Genomic DNA, 19294 nt, shown 5'->3' on the forward strand with positions numbered 1-19294 from the left:
TTGGCGACGAGGACTATCGTATCCTACGCTACGTAATGGCTGTGTCCTTTGGAAAGTTGGAAGAATTTAACACTGCAAATGGCGACGATTGGGTGCAATACATTGAGCGCATGGAGCATTATTTCGTTGCAAATGATATTACAGACTCTACCAAGCAACGTTCAGTACTCATCAGCTCTATGGGAGCCAAGGCATATAAGGTCCTTCGTAATCTTGTCGCACCCAACAAGCCGACTGACGTTTCGTTCAAGAATTTGGTGAAGACAATGACAACTCATTTTTGCCCACCTCCGTCTGAGATTGCTCAACGATTCCGCTTTAATACCAGAGTAAGAGAATCGGATGAAACTGTCGCGGCCTATGTTGCTGAATTGCGATCCTTATCGGAGCACTGCAATTTCGGTGAAACGTTGGATCTTATGTTGCGCGACCGACTGGTGTGTGGCATCAATGAACCACAAGTTCAGAAGCGACTACTGGCTGAGGACAAGTTAACCTTCAAGAAGGCCTTCGAGGTTGCTTTAGCTTTCGAAGCAGCGACTAAAGATGCAAAGCAGCTTCAGGCTGCAACGGCACCCACCAGTGATACTACAGTTCCAGTGTATAAAAACGAGAAACTGCCACGATCATCTGTCAAGTGTTACCGATGTGGAAAGCCTAATCACAAAGCGCCAGATTGCTGGTTCAAGGAATCTGTTTGTAGTAACTGTCACAAGAAAGGGCATATAGCAGCAGTTTGTCGCAGCCGCAGCTTCTCACAACCAGTCGCTCCTACTACAGTAGGAAAACCAACAAATACCATAGTGGCTCAGACTCCTCTGTCAGAAGAATACCATTTGTTTGCTATCAACCAGAATTGTTCCAGTGCTCATCCTGCTCCTTTGACTACACCAATTACAGTAAATGGGAAAACAATATCAATGGAAATTGATACAGGCTCTGCAGTTTCCATCATATCGGAATCTAGTTACAAGGAAATTTTCCAAGCTAACTCGGAAAGCTGGCACACTACAGATGTCAAGTTGTGTACATACTCAGGGGAGCAGTTACCAGTTAAAGGGAAGGTCTCTTGCGAAGTGAGTTACAATAACTGCACACACAAATTGTCATTGATTGTGGTTGCTACTGACGGCCCAACCCTCTTGGGTCGAGACTGGTTGCAGTATATCCGGTTAGACTGGCCTTCAATTATCCCAGTCAACTCGGTACAAGACAGTTCGTTACAACACCTATTACAGCCATTTTCTGAGCTTTTTACTGATGAGCTAGGTACCTTTAAGGGTGACAAGGTATCCATTCATGTGGATCCAACAGTTCCTCCTAAGTTCTGTAAAGCCCGCTCCATACCATATTCCATGCGAGAAAAGGTTGAAAATGAGTTGGCAAGGCTAGAAAACCTTGGTATCATAAAGCCAGTTAAAACTTCCAAGTGGGCTGCGCCAATTGTTCCAGTCTTAAAAACGGACAAAAAGTCTATCAGAATATGTGGCGATTATAAACTGACCGCCAATAAGGCTTCCAGGCTTGAGCAGTATCCAATTCCTAAGGTAGAAGACCTGTTTTCCTCGCTAACGGGTGGTATCGCTTTTACAAAGCTAGATATGAGCCAAGCATATCAGCAGCTTGAATTAGATGAACAGTCCAAAGAAGTTGTGACCATTAACACCCACAAAGGGTTGTTTAGTTACCAGCGTTTGCCTTTCGGAGTGTCCTCTGCCCCAGGCATTTTTCAGAGGACAATGGAAACATTGTTGCAAGGAATTCCCAGAGTTTTGGTGTACTTGGATGATATCCTCATCACCGGTACATCCACAGAGGAGCACATGTCTAACTTAAAGGTGGTGTTGTCAAGACTACAAGAGGCAGGTCTTCGTCTACGCAAAGACAAATGTGAGTTCATGGTACCTGCTGTTCAATATTTAGGCCATGTCATTGATGCTAGTGGGTTGCATCCCTCTGCAGCCAAGCTTGAGGCTGTGAGAGATGCACCCACACCACAGAATGTCACAGAACTGAAGGCTTATCTGGGGTTATTAAGTTACTACAGTAAATTTTTACCCAACATGGCCACGACTTTAGCGCCCTTGTATCACTTGTTACGTAAAAATGTTAAATGGCAATGGTCACCGACACAAGCTAAAGCTTTTCAAAATTCCAAAGAGCTCTTAACCTCAGATAGCCTACTGGTCCACTACGATCCCAATAAAACATTGACTTTAATGTGTGATGCATCTCCTTATGGCGTTGGCGCTGTTTTATCCCAGATTGATGAAAAGGGAGTAGAAAAGCCAGTTGCTTATGCGTCAAGAACGCTATCTCGACCAGAACAAAACTACTCGCAACTCGAAAAAGAAGCTCTCGCTTTGATTTTCGGCACTAAACGTTTCCATAACTATTTGTATGGGCGTAGTTTCACACTTTATACCGACCATAAGCCCCTGAAAAGTCTACTGAATGAATCTAAAGCTGTTCCCACGTTAGCTTCTGCTAGAATCCAGCGGTGGGCGTTGACTTTGGCGGCCTATCAGTACAACATTGTGTACAAGAAAGGTTCAGACATTGGAAATGCAGATGGGTTAAGCCGTTTACCCTTGCCATCACAACCACAGAATGTCCCAATTCCAAATGAACTAGTGTTACTAGTAGAACACTTGAACTGTGGCCCTGTTACGGCTACTCAGATTAAGACTATGACTCGCCGTGACAAAGAATTGTCAAGAGTACTTCATTTTGTTCAAAATGGTTGGCCAGAGTCAGTTGATCCAGCTCTGCGTCCATATGCATCCAAAAAACATGAGTTGTCGTCACTGGACGGTTGTGTTCTATGGGGTACTAGGGTAATTATTCCACCAGCAGGACGTAAGAGAATCTTAGATGATTTACATGAAGCACACCAAGGAGCATCACGAATGAAGGCAAGGGCAAGGATGGTGGTATGGTGGCCACAATTGGATAAAGCTATTGAAGATATAGTAAGAACCTGCTCAGCATGTCAGGCGAGTAAGCCTTTGCCACCATTGGCTCCACTTCATCCATGGTCAATTCCAGAGAAACCATGGTCCCGGCTTCACATGGACTATGCAGGGCCACTGCTTGACCACATGTTCCTGGTGGTTGTGGATGCTTTTTCTAAATGGTTGGAAGTTGTCCCTGTTAGAAATGCCACATCTAGAGTCACGATTGATAAGCTTAGAAGCATTTGTTCGATTCATGGGTTACCGGACACTATTGTCACTGATAATGCTACAGTTTTTACAAGTTCAGAGATGAAGCAGTTTTATTTGTCGAATGGAATCAAGCACATAACATCTGCACCATACCACCCAGCAAGCAATGGCCTGGCAGAGCGTGCTGTGCAGACTTTTAAATCCGCATTAAAGAAGTTTAAAGATGGCTCATTGGAGACAAAGATCCAACGTTTTCTTTTTGAATATCGAATAACACCGCACAGCACAACTGGAGTCCCACCTGCCAACCTACTGATGAATCGTCAATTGAAATCCAGATTAGACTTGGTTGTGCCAAATTTGTCTAAGCGCATCACAGACGTCCAAGACAGACAAAAGCAGCAGCATGACCAGCATGCCAAGTCTCGACCTTTCAATGTGGGAGACAAAGTCTTTGTTCACATCTACAGTGGTCCTATTACATGGATATCTGGGGAAATTGTGCAGGTTACGGGTCCTGTTTCCTACAAGGTCCGTCTTGATTGTGATGGTACTATATGTCGTAAACATCAAGATCAGCTACGGAAATGTCATTTTGATGAAGATTCTGACTCTGTATCTGCCGCCACTAGTACTAGTGTGCACCCTTCTGTTGATGACTTCGACTTTCCAGCACCTTTAGCACTTGAGGACAGTAATGCAAACTCCTCCGTTGTTAGCCAAGAAGCACAACCATTACGTACATCATCTAGAGTCAGAAGACCTCCAGACAGACTGAACTTATAACTATTATCTGTATTCATTACAAGCATTATTGTTGTAAGTTTTTTTTTTTTCTCCCTAGTTTTATTTTTGAGGGGAGGATTGTAGTAGATTGATTTTCACGCATGTGCACATTTGTAACACGCGCGCACTCAGGCATTGTTCAGTTGAGTTGACGGTGTGCATTAAATTGTAGTTGTTCAAAATGATATCCATGTGAATCATTAAACTGTTGCGTTATCACAAGTGGGTACTGTTGTTCAGGGGCGTAGAGGTAAGGCACCCCCTGTTGATCCTTATAATGGCACTGATCCAGAAATTCGGTTTGGTGACTGATTACCGATGCTGGAGAGGGCAGCACAATGGAACAACTGGTTAGATGATGAAAGGTTGATGCAGCTAGCTGGCCACCTACGAGGCAAGGCAGCACGAGAGTAGTCTACTTCTTGCTGAAGACAAACACTCCTTCCATAAAGCAGTAAAGCACTTCGCACTCGACTGGATCCAGGAAGTTGTGCGCTGGCTGCTCAAGACTTCCACAATGCTATACAGTATGATAGAGAAGCTGTTGCAGATTACATCACCAGATTGGAACGATCATTCCAAATTGCATATGGTCGAGAACAACTGTCATCGGAAACTAGGGAAGCATTCTTGTTCAGCCAGCTGCAAGCTGGATTAAAGCTGCCTATTATGGAGAGTCCTGCAGTATCTGGATCAATGGCTTACAAGCCATTATGTGTTGCTGCAAAGCAAGAAGAAAAGCGTTTATTAGAGCTATGTCAGTGGAAACAAGAAGATTGGCAAGTGAAGAGCTCAGAGTTTAGGTACTCATCTAGTACCCGTCAGGTCTCACAGTCTTATGCCCCTCCAGACCTATCAGTGGGAAGGCCTCCTCATGAATGCTACATCTGTGGTAGCCTGGCTCACATAGCCAAACAATGCAAGCAGCGCAAGAGCGAAAGTAGTTCTGACAGCAAGAACATTACTGACAGCAAGAAAACTAAAGCCAATTGGTGCAGTTCGCTCAGTTAATCAGCCAGCACAGAGTAATAATCCCATAGATTTATTAGAATCAGATTCAGATGGTTCTGTGTCCATGGTACGTATCCAAGATTGTGGTAGCCAACTAAGGAAAGTTCAAGTGGATGTAGCTGGCGTGCCAGCTGGACACCGGCGCAGATATTACAATAATGGGTCCTGAACTCTTTAAGAAAGTAGCTGCTGTAGCTGGCTTGAAGAAGAAACAGTTTAAGCTTGCCGATAAAGTCCCTCACACTGATGACCGCCGTCAATTCAAGTTGGATGGTCGCCTTGATCTGGATGTAAGTTTTGTTGATAAGACAATGCAGACAGCAATTTATGTTAAGATGGATGCACACGATGATCTATTGCTCTCAGAAGGTGTCTGCAGACAACTTGGCATTGTCATGTATCACCCTCAAGTGAACACACCACCAACTACCATCCCTGCTGAAGAGGAGAGCACACTGTCAACATGAAGTGTGCGTATTAAACTAGTAAACTCAGTACGTATGACACACGTAGCAGTGGACTGGTGTTGGCACAGTTGGACAGTTATGAGCTTGATGGACCACTACTCCTTGAGCAAACCTGTCATCTTGATGATAAAGGGCATGATGGCCTCCAGTTAGGTGAGACTTTGGTATGCAGTGATGCCAATGGGTTTGTCAATGTTCTATTAAATAATCCTACAGGTACAACTCACAAAATAGAGAAAGGTACTTTGTTGGGATTGGCTTATGAGGCAGAGCTAGTGGAATCCACCAGTGATACACCAGCACCCCTGGAACTGGAGGATGGCGAGCCAACATCACAAACACACTCTCACTGTCATGCACTACCTGTTTATTCTGTCCACGCTGCTACTGTGGAGTGCCGCAAGCAGAACTTAGTACAGTCAATTGCTGAGGCTGGTGTTGGCCTTCCTTGACAGGATAAAAGCAAACTTTTTAAACTTCTTTGTGAGTACCATGCTGCATTTGCATTGGAGGAGGGAGAACGAGGTGAAACAGGTGAAAATTGATACTGGCGAGGCTGCACCTAAACGTCAACATGTAAGACGAACACCATTTGCTGCCAGACAGGAAATAGCAAAACAGCTACGAGAGATGCAGGACCAGCAAGTCATCACTCTCTCAGATAGTCCTTGGGCCAGCCCTGTTGTCCTGGTGCGGAAAAAGATGGGTCACTGAGATTTTGTATTGACTACCGCACACTGAATTCAGTATCAAGGAGTGACACATTCCCATTACCAAGGATTGATGATTTACTTGATCAACTTGGGAATGCCAAGTATTTTCCACCTTGGATTTAGCTGCTGGCTACTGGCAAGTACAAATGCATCCTGATTCTCGTGAAAAAATCGCATTTATTACTCATCAAGGGCTGTATGAATTCACAGTCATGCCTTTTGGTCTTAAGAACACCCCTGCTGTCTTTCAACGCTTAATGCAAAAGATATTGATGGGACTAAACCCTGAGGAAGGACCAGACTTTGTTTCAGTATACTTGGATGATGTCATAGTATTTTCTGACACCTTTGAAACTCATTTGGAACATTTACAGCAAGTGCTACAGCGTTTTCAAGCTGCAGGGTTAAAACTGAAACCATCGAAGTGTCACCTTATTTGCCAGAAAGTGGAATATTTGGGACATGTAATTATTCCACAAGGAATATCGCCCAACAACAACAGAATCTCAGCCATACGTAACTTTCCAGTCCTTTCCACTGTTAAGGAAGTCCATCAGTTCATAGGACTCGCCTCTTATTATCGTAGATTCATTGGTGGTTTTGCTAAAGTGGCACAACCCCTGCACAGCCTTACTCAAAAGGATGTAGTTTTCCAGTGATCATCTGAGTGTGAACAAGCATTTCAACAACTTAAAGATTCCCTAGTCAATGTCCCAGTTCTAGTCTACCCCAATTTCTGTAAAGCTTTCACTTTAGAAACTGAAACTTCCATTAAAGGCCTAGGAGCAGTCTTATCTCAGCTGCAGGACGATAGCCATTTGCACCCAGTGGCATATGCCAGTAGATCCCTATCTGCTACTGAAAAACGATATGGTATCACAGAGCTGGAAACTTTGGCAGTTGTTTGGGCTATTAGTCATTTCCATGCATATCTCTATGGCAACGATGTCACAGTATATACAGACCATTCTGCTGTTAAAGCTGTTCTGGAAACGCCCAGCCCAAGTGCAAAGCATGCACATTGGTGGGGTCAAGTGTATGCTCGTGGAGTACGTAATGTAAACATTATCTATCATTCTGGGAGAGAAAATGTCAATGCAGATGTTTTATCACGAAATCCTTCAAATGGTGATTCTATACCTTCCCCTGATGAGAGTGTGCAGATAGCAGTGGTACAAGAGACATTGTCAGTAGGTAACATGGATATACCTACATTGCTCAGTGTGGACAATGCAAGTCATCACAGTGCACCCACTTTTTCAGGTACAGATCTCAGCCAAGCTCAGCAGGATGATCCCAGATAATCCAGTTTCTACACAATGTTCGCCTCCCTGATGATGAAATACAGGCAAGGAAAGTTGTTGTACGAGCTCATGATTTTGCTATAGTTGATGGTATACTTTATTTTGTTGACCCCAAAAATGATCACAGGCAAAGGTGTACAGTTCCCAAACATCTTCGTTCCCAAACATCTTTGCACACAACTACTGGAGGAAAACCATAGTGGTCCAATGGCAGGACATTTCTTAGAAGAAAAACTTTATAGAGCTCTAGTTCGACACTGGTGGTGGCCCGGGATGTTTGCAGATGTCACTAAACACTGTTTAGCTTGCCCCCAGTGTGCCATTGTGAGTGGAAGTGGTCGTGTTAACAAACATCCACTTCACCCCATTCCGGTGCAGAGGCCTTGTCAAATTATTGGAGTAGATGTCATGGACTTGCCTCTCACTGAGTCAGGCAACTGCCATGTAGTTGTTTTTCAAGATTTTCTAACCAAATGGCCACTGGTTTACCCCGTCCCTGACCAAAAAGCCCTCCAACTTGTTAAACTGCTTACAGAAGAAGTCATCCCATTCTTTGGCATCCCAGAAGCATTGCTGTCAGACAGGGGAACTAACCTACTGTCACATTTAATGACTGATGTTTGTCAGAAGCTAGGTATCCATAAGCTTAACACTACTGCCTACCATACCCAGTGTGATGGGATGGTAGAGCGATTCAATCGTACACTGAAGACTGCTCTCCGTAAGCACGCAGCTCAACATGGTACTCAGTGGGACAAGTAATCCTCTTTGCATATCGTAATATTCCTCATGACTCAACTGGGGAAAAACCATCGTACCTGCTGTTTGGGATGGACTGCAGAACATCCACAGATGCAAAGCTGTTGAACCCCTCTGATTTGCAGCCTTCAGACACACGAGACTATCGTGAAGAGCTGTCCTTATCACTAAGATCTGGATGATACAATGCAGTACAAGCCATCCAAGCAGCTCAGAAACGCTACAAAACTCAGTATGATCGCAAAGTTACACCCACAAACTATGTCATTGGTGACTGGGTCCTAGTGAAGTTCCCATCTGAAGAGTCTGGAAGAATGCGTAAACTATCAAGACCATGGCATGGTCCTTATCGTATCCCCAACACTAGGGGACCAGATGTGGATGTTACTAAAGTATACCGCCCACAAGATGGAGGCATTCAAGTCCATCAATCCAGAGTAAAGCACTGTCCTAATTTTCCTGCAGCATTTTACTGGTACGGTGGCAAGCAGAGAAGGCCAGGACAGCCAGCAAAGTGGGTAGACCAGTTATTGGAAGAGTGCACAGAAAACCAGCCAGCTAAGAGCACCAGTGAAGGAAACCAGGCAAATACTAACGGGTTTGACACTCAAGGGGCTAATAACACTAATGACTCCGTACACACAGAACTAGAACATACTATTGGCCATCACATCCAGCCATTGATGAAGCCCACAGTTACTAAGAGATGGCAAGGACACTACCAACTTTGTTAGAGCCCCCGCCGTAACAAGAAGTACACTAACAGCTAGCTTGAGGACATGCCTTTTTGAAGGACGGGATGATGTAACACTGTTACTTATAGTATTTACTGTATCTGTTATATATATTGTATCTGTGCATGTGTGTGCTGTTTTAGAGAGTCATTAATTAGAGTAACGCCACGAGATCACTGTTTACATTACACAACTGAAACAGCTGATATCTGCAGCAGCCAAGAATGAATTTTAATATAGCTAACTATGTTTTACCATATGGTGCTCTACATACAAGGTGGCCAAAATACTAACCAGTTAGAGTTAATTAGGTATTTCAATCTAAAGTATTAGAACTTAATGGTTCGGCGGCATCAACTTTACCTGAGGAAGGTGTTACAATAGCTAGGCGTTTTACAATGTCCTTAGCAAAAGACTGTGGAGATGTTGGCTTCTTTTTGGGGGTCTCACTGATCATATCCGCAGAAACATCCAGGAGACTGCTGTCCATATCTTCAATAATGCTACTTATGGGGTGGAGAAAAAAATTTAAAGGTTAATTTAAATACTCTAGTAACTAGGGATACTTATTATGATGTGTGTTTAATGTTAGATGGTGAGAGAGAAAATGGTAGAGAGAAAACGGTAGACGGAACTCTGTGACATTGTTCAGAATTCCAGGAGAATCTGACAATAGTATTGTCAATAGTCAGGCAACTAAGAACTTCATACTAGTTAGGAATATGTTAAATGTCACATTAAAGAGTGCAAAAATAACTGAACTGTTAAGTGCTCGCAAGTGTTGAATGCAGAAAGAAGTGATATATGTATCAGAACTGTAAAAGAGTATGGCCTTTTGTTAACAGTGAAATTACAAAAAAGGTTGCAGCAGTAACGTTACTGTATAATAACAAGTGATATATTAACATTAATACAGCCATTTGCTGGCCTCCACCTTTGACTTTACAATTCTTTTAATCCTAATATTTCTAAATGTTGCACGACTTATCATAGGTTGGCTTTTTGCAAATATTACTAAAGTTTTAGCAACTATGCATGGACTGGTCACAACTGACATGATATACACACCATGGTTTACTAGATTGTAATGTATTTACTGACCTCCTAACAGTCTTAACACCAAATGAAGTGTTTCTTCCTCCTGAATATTGTAGTCTGATATTGTACGTCTATCTTCCAATTGTTTTCCTGCCCATAATAGTCTCTGAACACTAGGTGATATACATTCTTTGTCTTGAATTTTGGCCTTTACAAGTTCTATTGTATCTGAACGTTCCACCTTCAAAGTAATGGTCTTCCCAGTCAGTGTCTTAACAAATATCTGCATACCTGTCATTAACAAAATAGCTTATTTTCTTCAACTTTTCTAACTCCAAAAAATCACCACACATAACTTATGCATGGTGTGTTTGATTCAGTGACAGACTGGGGGAAGTGGGGAAGGAAGGAGATTCCAAGAGTTATGTGGAACCCCTTTTGGAACTTTTAGACTAAAGAATTTGAAATTTGGTTAAACCAAAATCAATTTATACCTACAGATATCACAATGTTTTAGCCAAACTTCATAAATTACCTTCCTTTGTGATGAAATCATTCAAAATTGCTTCTCCAAAACCATAAATGTAAAAATAAATTCTATAATAATTTTAATGCAACAGTTTTGATAAAGTTTCGAATCTTAATGTAAAGCTTTGGAATGGCTACATTCAACTGAGAAACAATCTCTGTGCAATTGGCTGTGGTAGCATGCCTCACAGTGGGATTCATGCTTTGCTTGGTAAACATATTTGCCCAGCTAAATAGCTAAAGATATAAGAAACGTTGGTTTATTGCCTATAAGAAACGTTGGTTTGTTGCCTGTAAAATACTATCATACAGTACGGTAGTACTATATACAAGTACACAGAAAAATTTGGAATTTTCAACTAGAGTAGAGACCATAGCACATCGATAAAAAGTACTGAAACAAGTTGGAGTAGTGCATGATATTAAATCACAGTAAAACAATAAGAAGTGTTATATCCCTACTGTGCTCATGATACGGAAATGCACAGTAGGGATATAACACTTCTTATTGTTTTACTGTGATTTAATATCGTGCACTACTCCAACTTGTTTCAGTACTTTTTATCGATGTACTATGGTCCCTACTCTAGCTGAAAATTCCAATATTTTCTGTGTACTTGTTTGTTAACTTTTTTTGTAAATAATTATTATGACTGGTGAACCCACGTGTACCGCATCTGAATAGGCACCGTGCGCCCCAATTATCATCTGAAAAGTGTAGTATCCATTACGCTTCGTTGTCAGCTTTGTTCAACCCGTTACGCAGCATTTCGAATCAAGAACTGTTTGAAAAGCACCCCTGCAATCCACGCATACTAAAAGAAATGGTGCCACGTGCCCTGGTTATATCAATTATTGTCTGAAAAGTGAAGTATCCATTACGCTTCGTTGTTGGCTATGTTCAACCCGTTACACAACAGTACGAATCGAGAACTGTTTGAAAAGCACCTCTGCTATCAAAATAGCCACTATGACAAATATGGACGATTTCTGTTACAAAGGGAAGTCAACATATGCTATCGCCAAATTGACACCTTTCGCTGTCAGCAAAGATGAATGGGACACAAAGGAGGACACTGGTAAGTCCATGAAGACTGTATTGTACGTACTGTGGTATGTCAAAAGGCACCTCTCAGGCCAAAGCGACATCGAACAGTAAAAAAATCAAGCCCGTAGACTTAGCCGTTATCGAGTTACGCTTGTCTGAAGGCATCAGTCAGTTACTCAGTCAGTCAGTCACTAGAAAATTTCGTTAAATAATTATTTTTATAATTCTGTAGCAACTTGTTGAAAGCATTTTGGGTAGATCTGAAAGCTTGTTTGGGCTTAGTTTTACTTAACCAATACTGCCTCATCGTCGTCAGGGGAAATTGAGGCTATTTTTTGGGTGATATTATTTCGTGGGCCACACCTACTCCTTTGTGGTCCCTACTATAGTTACTATTGTACTGTATGATTAGGGATCATGGAGATTTAGGTTTTTATGGCCAAAAAATCACCCAAAAACAAGCTTCACAACACCATCCTGGCACCTTGGCAGTATTGGTTAGGCATAACCAAGCCCAAAAGTGCCTTCTAGAGGTGTACCAATAATCGGATCAGCTAAAATATCAGCCACCGATATGGTAATTTTTACCAATATCGGTATCGGTACAGAACAGTAGGAGGACCGATATCGCTACTGATATTATACAGTAGCAATAGTTTGTACATAAACAGATTATATATTGGTATTCTACGTTATGCATGCGGCTGTTTAGTGTCAGTGGCTTATCGTTCACTCTACCAACAAGTGCTACACTATGAGAAGCCATACAAACACACGATTTTAGTGTTTGTTGCTGGAAAGCTTATCGCAGTCTTTAACAATGAAGCAGTTATATAGTACATTTGTAATAAAAAGAAGAGTCACAGCTACAAGGTATCTATTGATGTGGGAGGTAAGGATAAGGAAACTTGCTGTACCAGCCTTCACAAAGCCATTAAAATGTGGAGTAATGCAGAAAATATCTGTTTAAGACTTCATGGGAGTATACATAAAAATTTTTGTGGGTGCCTAATTGTCTGGATTGCACAATAGAAAACCAAGCCACTACCACCACAGGCATAGAGTGAGCAATGAATATATGCACATGTTGTAGTATAGTGGGTAATGTACACTTTGTATAGATCATCTATAACTTTTGTTTGTAATGCAAATATTGAATCAGCTTCTTTTGGTGGCATCAATATCGAATATTGGTACATGCCAAAAACCCATATCGGTACACCGATCCTAAAGGCTTCCAGTAAATTGCTACAAAAACGAAAAAAAAAAATTCAATGGAATTTTCTACTGACTGCCTGCCTGCCTGCCTGCCTGCCTGCCTGCCTGCCTGCCTGCCTGCCTGCCTGCCTGCCTGCCTGCCTGCCTGCCTGCCTGCCTGCCTGCCTGCCTGCCTGCCTGCCTGCCTGCCTGCCTGCCTGCCTGCCTGCCTGCCTGCCTGCCTGCCTGCCTGCCTGGCTGGCTGGCTTCAGGCAAGCGTAACTCGATAACGGCTAAAGCTATCAGCTTGATTTTTTTCACAGTTTGACGTCGCTTCGTCCCGAGACATGCCTTTTATATACCGCAGTACTTACAATGCACGCATCATGAACTTACCTTTGTCCTCCTTTGCATCCATTTCTTTTTGCTGAGCCCCAAGGTGTCAATTTGCAGTAGCGCGATGCATGGCTTCCCTACAGTATGTTTGCAAACAGGAATTGTCCATATTTTCTGTGGTGACTGGATTGATTGCAGAGGTGATTCTAACACTGTTCTTCATTTGTAGCGCTGTGTAACGGGCTGAACATAGCTGAAAACAAAGCATAATGGTTGCTACACTTTCAAGGCAGTAATTGATAGTTGAGGGAATGTGAATCATTGTATTTTCGTGGTGACTGGATTGATTGCAGAGGTACTTTTTCTACTGTTTTTCATCTGTAGAGCTGTGTAATGGGCTGACCATAGCTGAAAGTGAAGCGTAATGGTCACTGCACTTTCGAAGCAGTGATAGCTAGGGAGCACGTTCAGATGAACATTAATTCTGGTGCCATTCTTTCTTTTAATGCAGTATGTGTGGGTTCACCAGTCATAATAATGTTACAAAAAAAAGCGAACAAACAAGTCTAAGGAAAAATTAGGAATTTTAAGTTTGATTAGGGATCATAGCAAAAAAAGGTAGGGAAAAAAGGGAGTCACCTACACCTGCAGATATACTAGTGAACATTTAATCCCTAATCCAGTCTGTACCCAAGACCAAGACTGAATTAGGGAATGAGAGAGCGAGAGAGCGTGTTGAGAGGCTAATACAGCACGAGGCAAAGCCGAGTGCTGTATTTTTCATACACACAAGCATAGGCGGTGCTTTAACTGTTATATTGTACTTCCTGGTCATCTGGCTTGGAGCGATTTTCTCTAGTACTCAAACCACTGCGATTTTCGGTGATCAGGATATCAGTAAGTGTTTAGCTAATCTATTTCTAGTTTTAGAACGAACTAATAGGATTAGTTTGGCTAGTTTCAGCGACTTACAATGTCATGCACGTGATCAATCACGCTGTCTTAGTGGAGTCGTGTTTAAAAAGCTTCGTGATCAGACAATCAGTAAGCATTTATACAATCTATTCCTAGCTGTAGAACAAACTCCTAGGATTAGTTTGGCTGGTTTTAGCAATTTACAGTGTGTTGTTTACGTAACATTCCTTAAATAAATTCAAGTGGCTTTAGTTTGGCTGGTTTTAGCAATTTACAGTGTGTTGTTTAGTAACATTCCTTAAATAAATTCAAAAGCTTACATCAAGTGGCTTTACATAACTGTACTGTATTTGCCCAATCAAGTGTATAACTGTACTGTATGACTCATACACGACTCATGTAGCACAGCCACTTGATGTAAGCTTTTTTGGCCCACTTAAACAGCATTGGGCAAAGGTGTGTCATGATTACATGAGTGATAATCCTGAAAGGGTAGTCACAAAATTTCAGTTTTCTTCACTCTTTAGTCAAGCTTGATTTCAGACCATTAATCCAGCTACAATTATGTTTGGCTTTCGCAAAGTTAGAGTGTGCTATTTCAATGCTACAGCCATCAAGCCTTACACAGATGAAGATGATGTGTCAGATGAAATTCCACATGCACCTTCCAGCAGTAGTGGGACATCTCATCATGATGATATTGGCATTCCCAATCACTATCCAGGCATAGTCAAAAATGTAGAAGGTCTAGTGCAAAGTCGGTATGATGATATGAATGGTGACATTGAATTATTTCAACTGTAATGTAACTGAACTACCATATACCTGGACATTTTCATGGTATGTATATTTCACGGTTACGTCCTTAGTACGCCCACTTTAAAATCGGGAATGTGTGATACTGTTCGTAAGCATATGTGTGGAGTCCACATATGCCTACAATAGTATCACACACCAGGAGCCACACTAATTATTAGTAGCTAAGGCGAGTTGAAGTTCGTAGGACAAACATAAATTTTCACATGGTAAAATTTCACGGTAGCTTTACTAACCGTGAAAACCGTGAAAATTACGTACCACGAAAATTTCTGGGTATATTATGTATTTATTTGTCTGTACCCACAAGCTGTAATTATAACAAATGCACCTGTGTCTGTAATTGATTCCAATTAACGCTTGTAGTGTGTGAATGAGTGTGTTAATCAGTGCTGAGTAGACTTCTATTACACTGGTAGCAGAGGATGGCTAGTAAACATGTTAGCATACTGATGGCGATGCTCAAGAGTGGTTCCAGTGTTTTGAAATTTGTGCCGCTGCGAATGAGTGGACTGATGCAACAAAATTGTTGAAACTGCCCACGTTGTTGAAAGGAGAGGCACTGGCGGTATGGTTGGAATTATCTACGGAGAGTATGGCAGACTACGCAACACAGTGAAGAAAAATCTGGACAGCAAGATGGCGCCTACAGAATTCGTCTCGTTAGATTTCGCTCTCACAAGCTTCGCCCTGGAGAAGCCATCACTCTTTACCTTCACGACCTTAAGTGACTACTGCAAGCAGCCAGGGCACACTCAGCATTGTTGTCCAGTAAGAAGAGCTAATCGAAGATGCTATACTTGTGGTAGACCAGGACATTTGGCAAGAGATTGCTGGCAGGGAAACAACCAGGGGATACCTGTATGGGGCAGCAGACGTCCCCCTTGCACTTAGGCCCTATGAACACTGTTGTTGTAGCCACTGTAAAGTCACATGCATCTAGTATAGTAGGGAAGGTTGGTGGAATCAGTAGTGAAATTTTACTCGATTCAGGTTCATCTGTGCCTCTTTTATCACAGGCCCTTGTGCAGAAACAGCCAGCCACTGAGTCTAGACCATTACCACAAGTATTACTTCAGACTGCTTAAGGTGATACTATGTCAATCAGTGCTGTGATATGACTTCCTGGTATGAAACAGAATTGCTCCAGCTATTGTAGGTGTTGACTTTTTTCAACAGCACAAATTAACTGTGGATTTTTCAAAAGGAACTATCCAGATCTTCTCAACACCTACTACTGTTCTCACAGATTGTCTGCAACGTATTTGGCAAGCAGCAGTTAAACACAAGCCACTTGTATACCATGTAGCAGCTACACAAGATGCTTTGGATGTCACCACAGACTCTGCTATTCCCAGAATATGGAGCTCCAAAACAGTTTAATCTTCCCTATTGCCAAACAGCTGAGTTTTCTGGTGTTATTTCAGAATACCAAGATCTTTTTTCTACAACTCCTGGTCATACTTCACTAGCTTGCCACCACATTCCTACCCAGGGTCCTCCAATCTGTGTACCTTCCAGGTGAGTACCAGCCCATTACAGAAATGAAGTGGAAAGACAAATCCAACAAATGCTTGAACATGGAGTTATCACTGAGAGCAGCAGCCCCTGGATGGCCCCAGCTGTCTTAGTTCCTAAAAAGTCTGGTGAATTGCATATTTGTATTGACTACTGCCAAATCAATAAGAAAACAGTAAAAGATGCATATCCCTTACCTCTTCCACATGAAGTGCAGGATAAACTAGCAGGGTGCACATATTTACGACCTTGGATTTGCATAGTGGATAATGGCAGCTACCAGTGGCTCCTCACGATCAACTAAAGACAGCGTTCTGCTTTGGTCCAGGCATGGGTCTATGTCAATTCTGTCGTACACCTTTTGGTCTCACAGGTGACCCAGGGTCCTTCCAACGTTTAATGGACTCAGTATTAAGAGGACTATCATTTGTCATGATGTAACTTGATGATTTACCAATTTACTCCCCAACACCACAAGTCCATTAACAACATTTATGTCAAGTTTTTCAATGTCTTCAAGATGCCAGCTTGACCCTATGTGGAAAAAAAATGTCACATAGGCTTACTACAAGTCTCTTATTGGGGTCACATTTTTGATGGCAGTGGTATGCATCCTGACCCCAGCAAAGTTGACAGTATCTATCAATGGCCACCACCTTCTAATGTTACAGAACTAAAACAATTCCTTGGCCTTGCATCCTATTACCGCCGATATATCAAAGGCTTCGCCGACATTGCAACAACTCTTCACAATTTGACCAAAAAGTCGATACCTTTTTCATGGACTGAGGACTGCAATAAAGCCTTATTCTATACTTATTCAAGCACCAATATTGGCATTTCCTGATTTCATCAATACTGCAGCCTCCTTCTAGTGTTGCAAACTGATGCCAGTGCTGTGGGTCTCGGTGCAGTTTTAGAGCAAGGTGGCCATGTTATAGCCTATGCCAGCTGCACATTGAACAGTGCTGAACAGCAGTATAGCACAATACAGAAAGAATGTCTTGCAGCAGTTTTTTCCTTAAAACAGTTTCGGCATTACTTGCTTGGCCGCTCCTTTCAACTGCTCACAGATTATGCTCCCCTTCAATGGCTTTCGGCTCAAAAGATGGAAGGGTTATTGTGTCGCTGGGCATTAGCCATGCGGGAATATAGTTTTCAAATAGTTTATCGTAACGGCAGTCTCAATGCAAAAGCTGATGCTTTGTCACGCTCTCCTATTCATAGTTCATCACAACCTGTAGTAATGACTTCTGTTCAACAACTTACCATTCGAATGAAAGATGCTCAACAGTCAGATCCTGTGTTTCAACAAATCTACCAAACATTATTGTCATCACCAGATAAGCCAGCACACAATCGTGCATGGAGACAACCACCACTACAAAGGCATGCTCAATTGTGGCACCAATTGTGTATTGTTGATAATGTCATTTGTTGTACTTACTGTCCTAGTCCAGCTTCAGATAGAGTCACTGTACCATTAATACAACCTACCTTACATTCAGAGTTTTTACAGGAGGCACATGATATTCCCAGTGCAACGGTACCTCAAAACCCTAAGCCGTTTGCAACAATAGGTGTATTGGGCTGGTATGGCTGGTGATGTACAACAATACTGTCAACAATGTAATACATGTCAAGCATCCAAGTTACCATCTCCTATTCAGGCACCACTTCACAATGTCCCTATTGGCAACCCATGGGAGATGCTAGCTGTACACATTTTGGAAGTGCCAATTTCTCGTAAGAATCACCGCTACTTACTAGTTATCACGGACTACTTTACTAAACGGGTTGATGCCATTCCACTTCGTGACCAGACAGCAGTTTCAATCAATGATGCTATCATCAAGTTATGCAGTAACTTTGGGATTCCAACAGTCATACACTCTGATCAACGTAGAAACTTTGAAAGTTGTCTTTTTTCTCAAGTGCTGCAAGCCTTTGGCATTCAGAAGTCAAGAACCACAGCCTACCATCCCCAAGGAGATGTAATGGTTGAACACTTTAACCGTTCTATATTGCAAATGCTGTGATCAAGAAGATGACTGGGAGCATTACTTACCATTGGAACTGCATGCATATAGAACAGCACAGCACTCTTCAACAGGCGTATCTACATTCCAACTAATGTTTGGATGTCAGTGACAACCTTCACTATTTAAACCACCAACTGCCTTTGATCTGAACACTTACACTGCGGAACTACAAGCAAAGTTGGCACACTTACAAGATTTAGTTCATACGAATTTGGCCTCTGCTGCACAGAAAAAAAAGTTTCACTACGATAAACATTCCATAACTAGATCATTTCAACCAGGAGATCCAGTTTGGCTGTCCGTCCCAACAAGTGGTAAATGGAAACCTAGATGGGAAGGCAAGTGGACTGTTGTGGAACTTAAAGACTCCCATAAATCTGAAAATTACAAATGGGACAAAGACTAAAGTAGTACACACTAACCGGGTTCAACATAGAAGCATACCACAGACTGACAACACAATGCCAACACATGGACACTCTTCATCAAACTGGTATCCTCCCCCCCCCCCCCCCCCCCTCCCCCACCCCCCAAGTTTCACATCTTGTCATAGAGTCTGTTTCTGAATAACATTATCCACAATGCAGCAGAAGACCACAAGACTGGTTTTGACCTTAGTAACTTACCAAGCTTGGGACAAGCTTTTTAGAAGGGGGGCGATTGTAATGTAACTGATCTATTATATTATGTATTTATTTGTCTGTACCCACAAGCTGTAATTATAACGAATGCATACGTGTCTGTAATCGATTCCAATTAATGCTTGTAGTGTGTGAATGAGTGTGTTAATCCGTGCCGAGTAGACTTCTATTACACAACAGAGATTTGATAATGGTTGACATTTATGATGATCCATTGTATCTAGACTGGCTGAGGCATGAGCATCCAGATAGTCTCCCAGAACACCTTGATCAA

The 19294-nt window shown here is 42.1% G+C and overlaps 1 protein-coding gene across 3 annotated transcripts in view; it reads right to left on the reverse strand.

The window, feature by feature from the left end:
- LOC136243593 (polyubiquitin-like) overlaps window positions 1-19294 on the reverse strand; it is a 74941-nt gene that overhangs the window by 23963 nt on the left and 31684 nt on the right. For 2 of the 3 annotated variants that reach the window (XM_066035132.1, XM_066035133.1), the window contains one exon: window positions 10043-10270. The exons of the other annotated variant lie outside the window; for it this stretch is intronic. In XM_066035132.1, coding sequence (XP_065891204.1) covers window positions 10043-10270 — 228 coding nt within the window. The remainder of the gene's footprint in view (window positions 1-10042; window positions 10271-19294) is intronic. 3 annotated transcript variants of the gene reach the window in all.

The sequence above is a fragment of the Dysidea avara genome, chromosome 13 (genome assembly GCF_963678975.1).
Source record: "Dysidea avara chromosome 13, odDysAvar1.4, whole genome shotgun sequence".
Taxonomy (NCBI): domain Eukaryota; kingdom Metazoa; phylum Porifera; class Demospongiae; order Dictyoceratida; family Dysideidae; genus Dysidea; species Dysidea avara.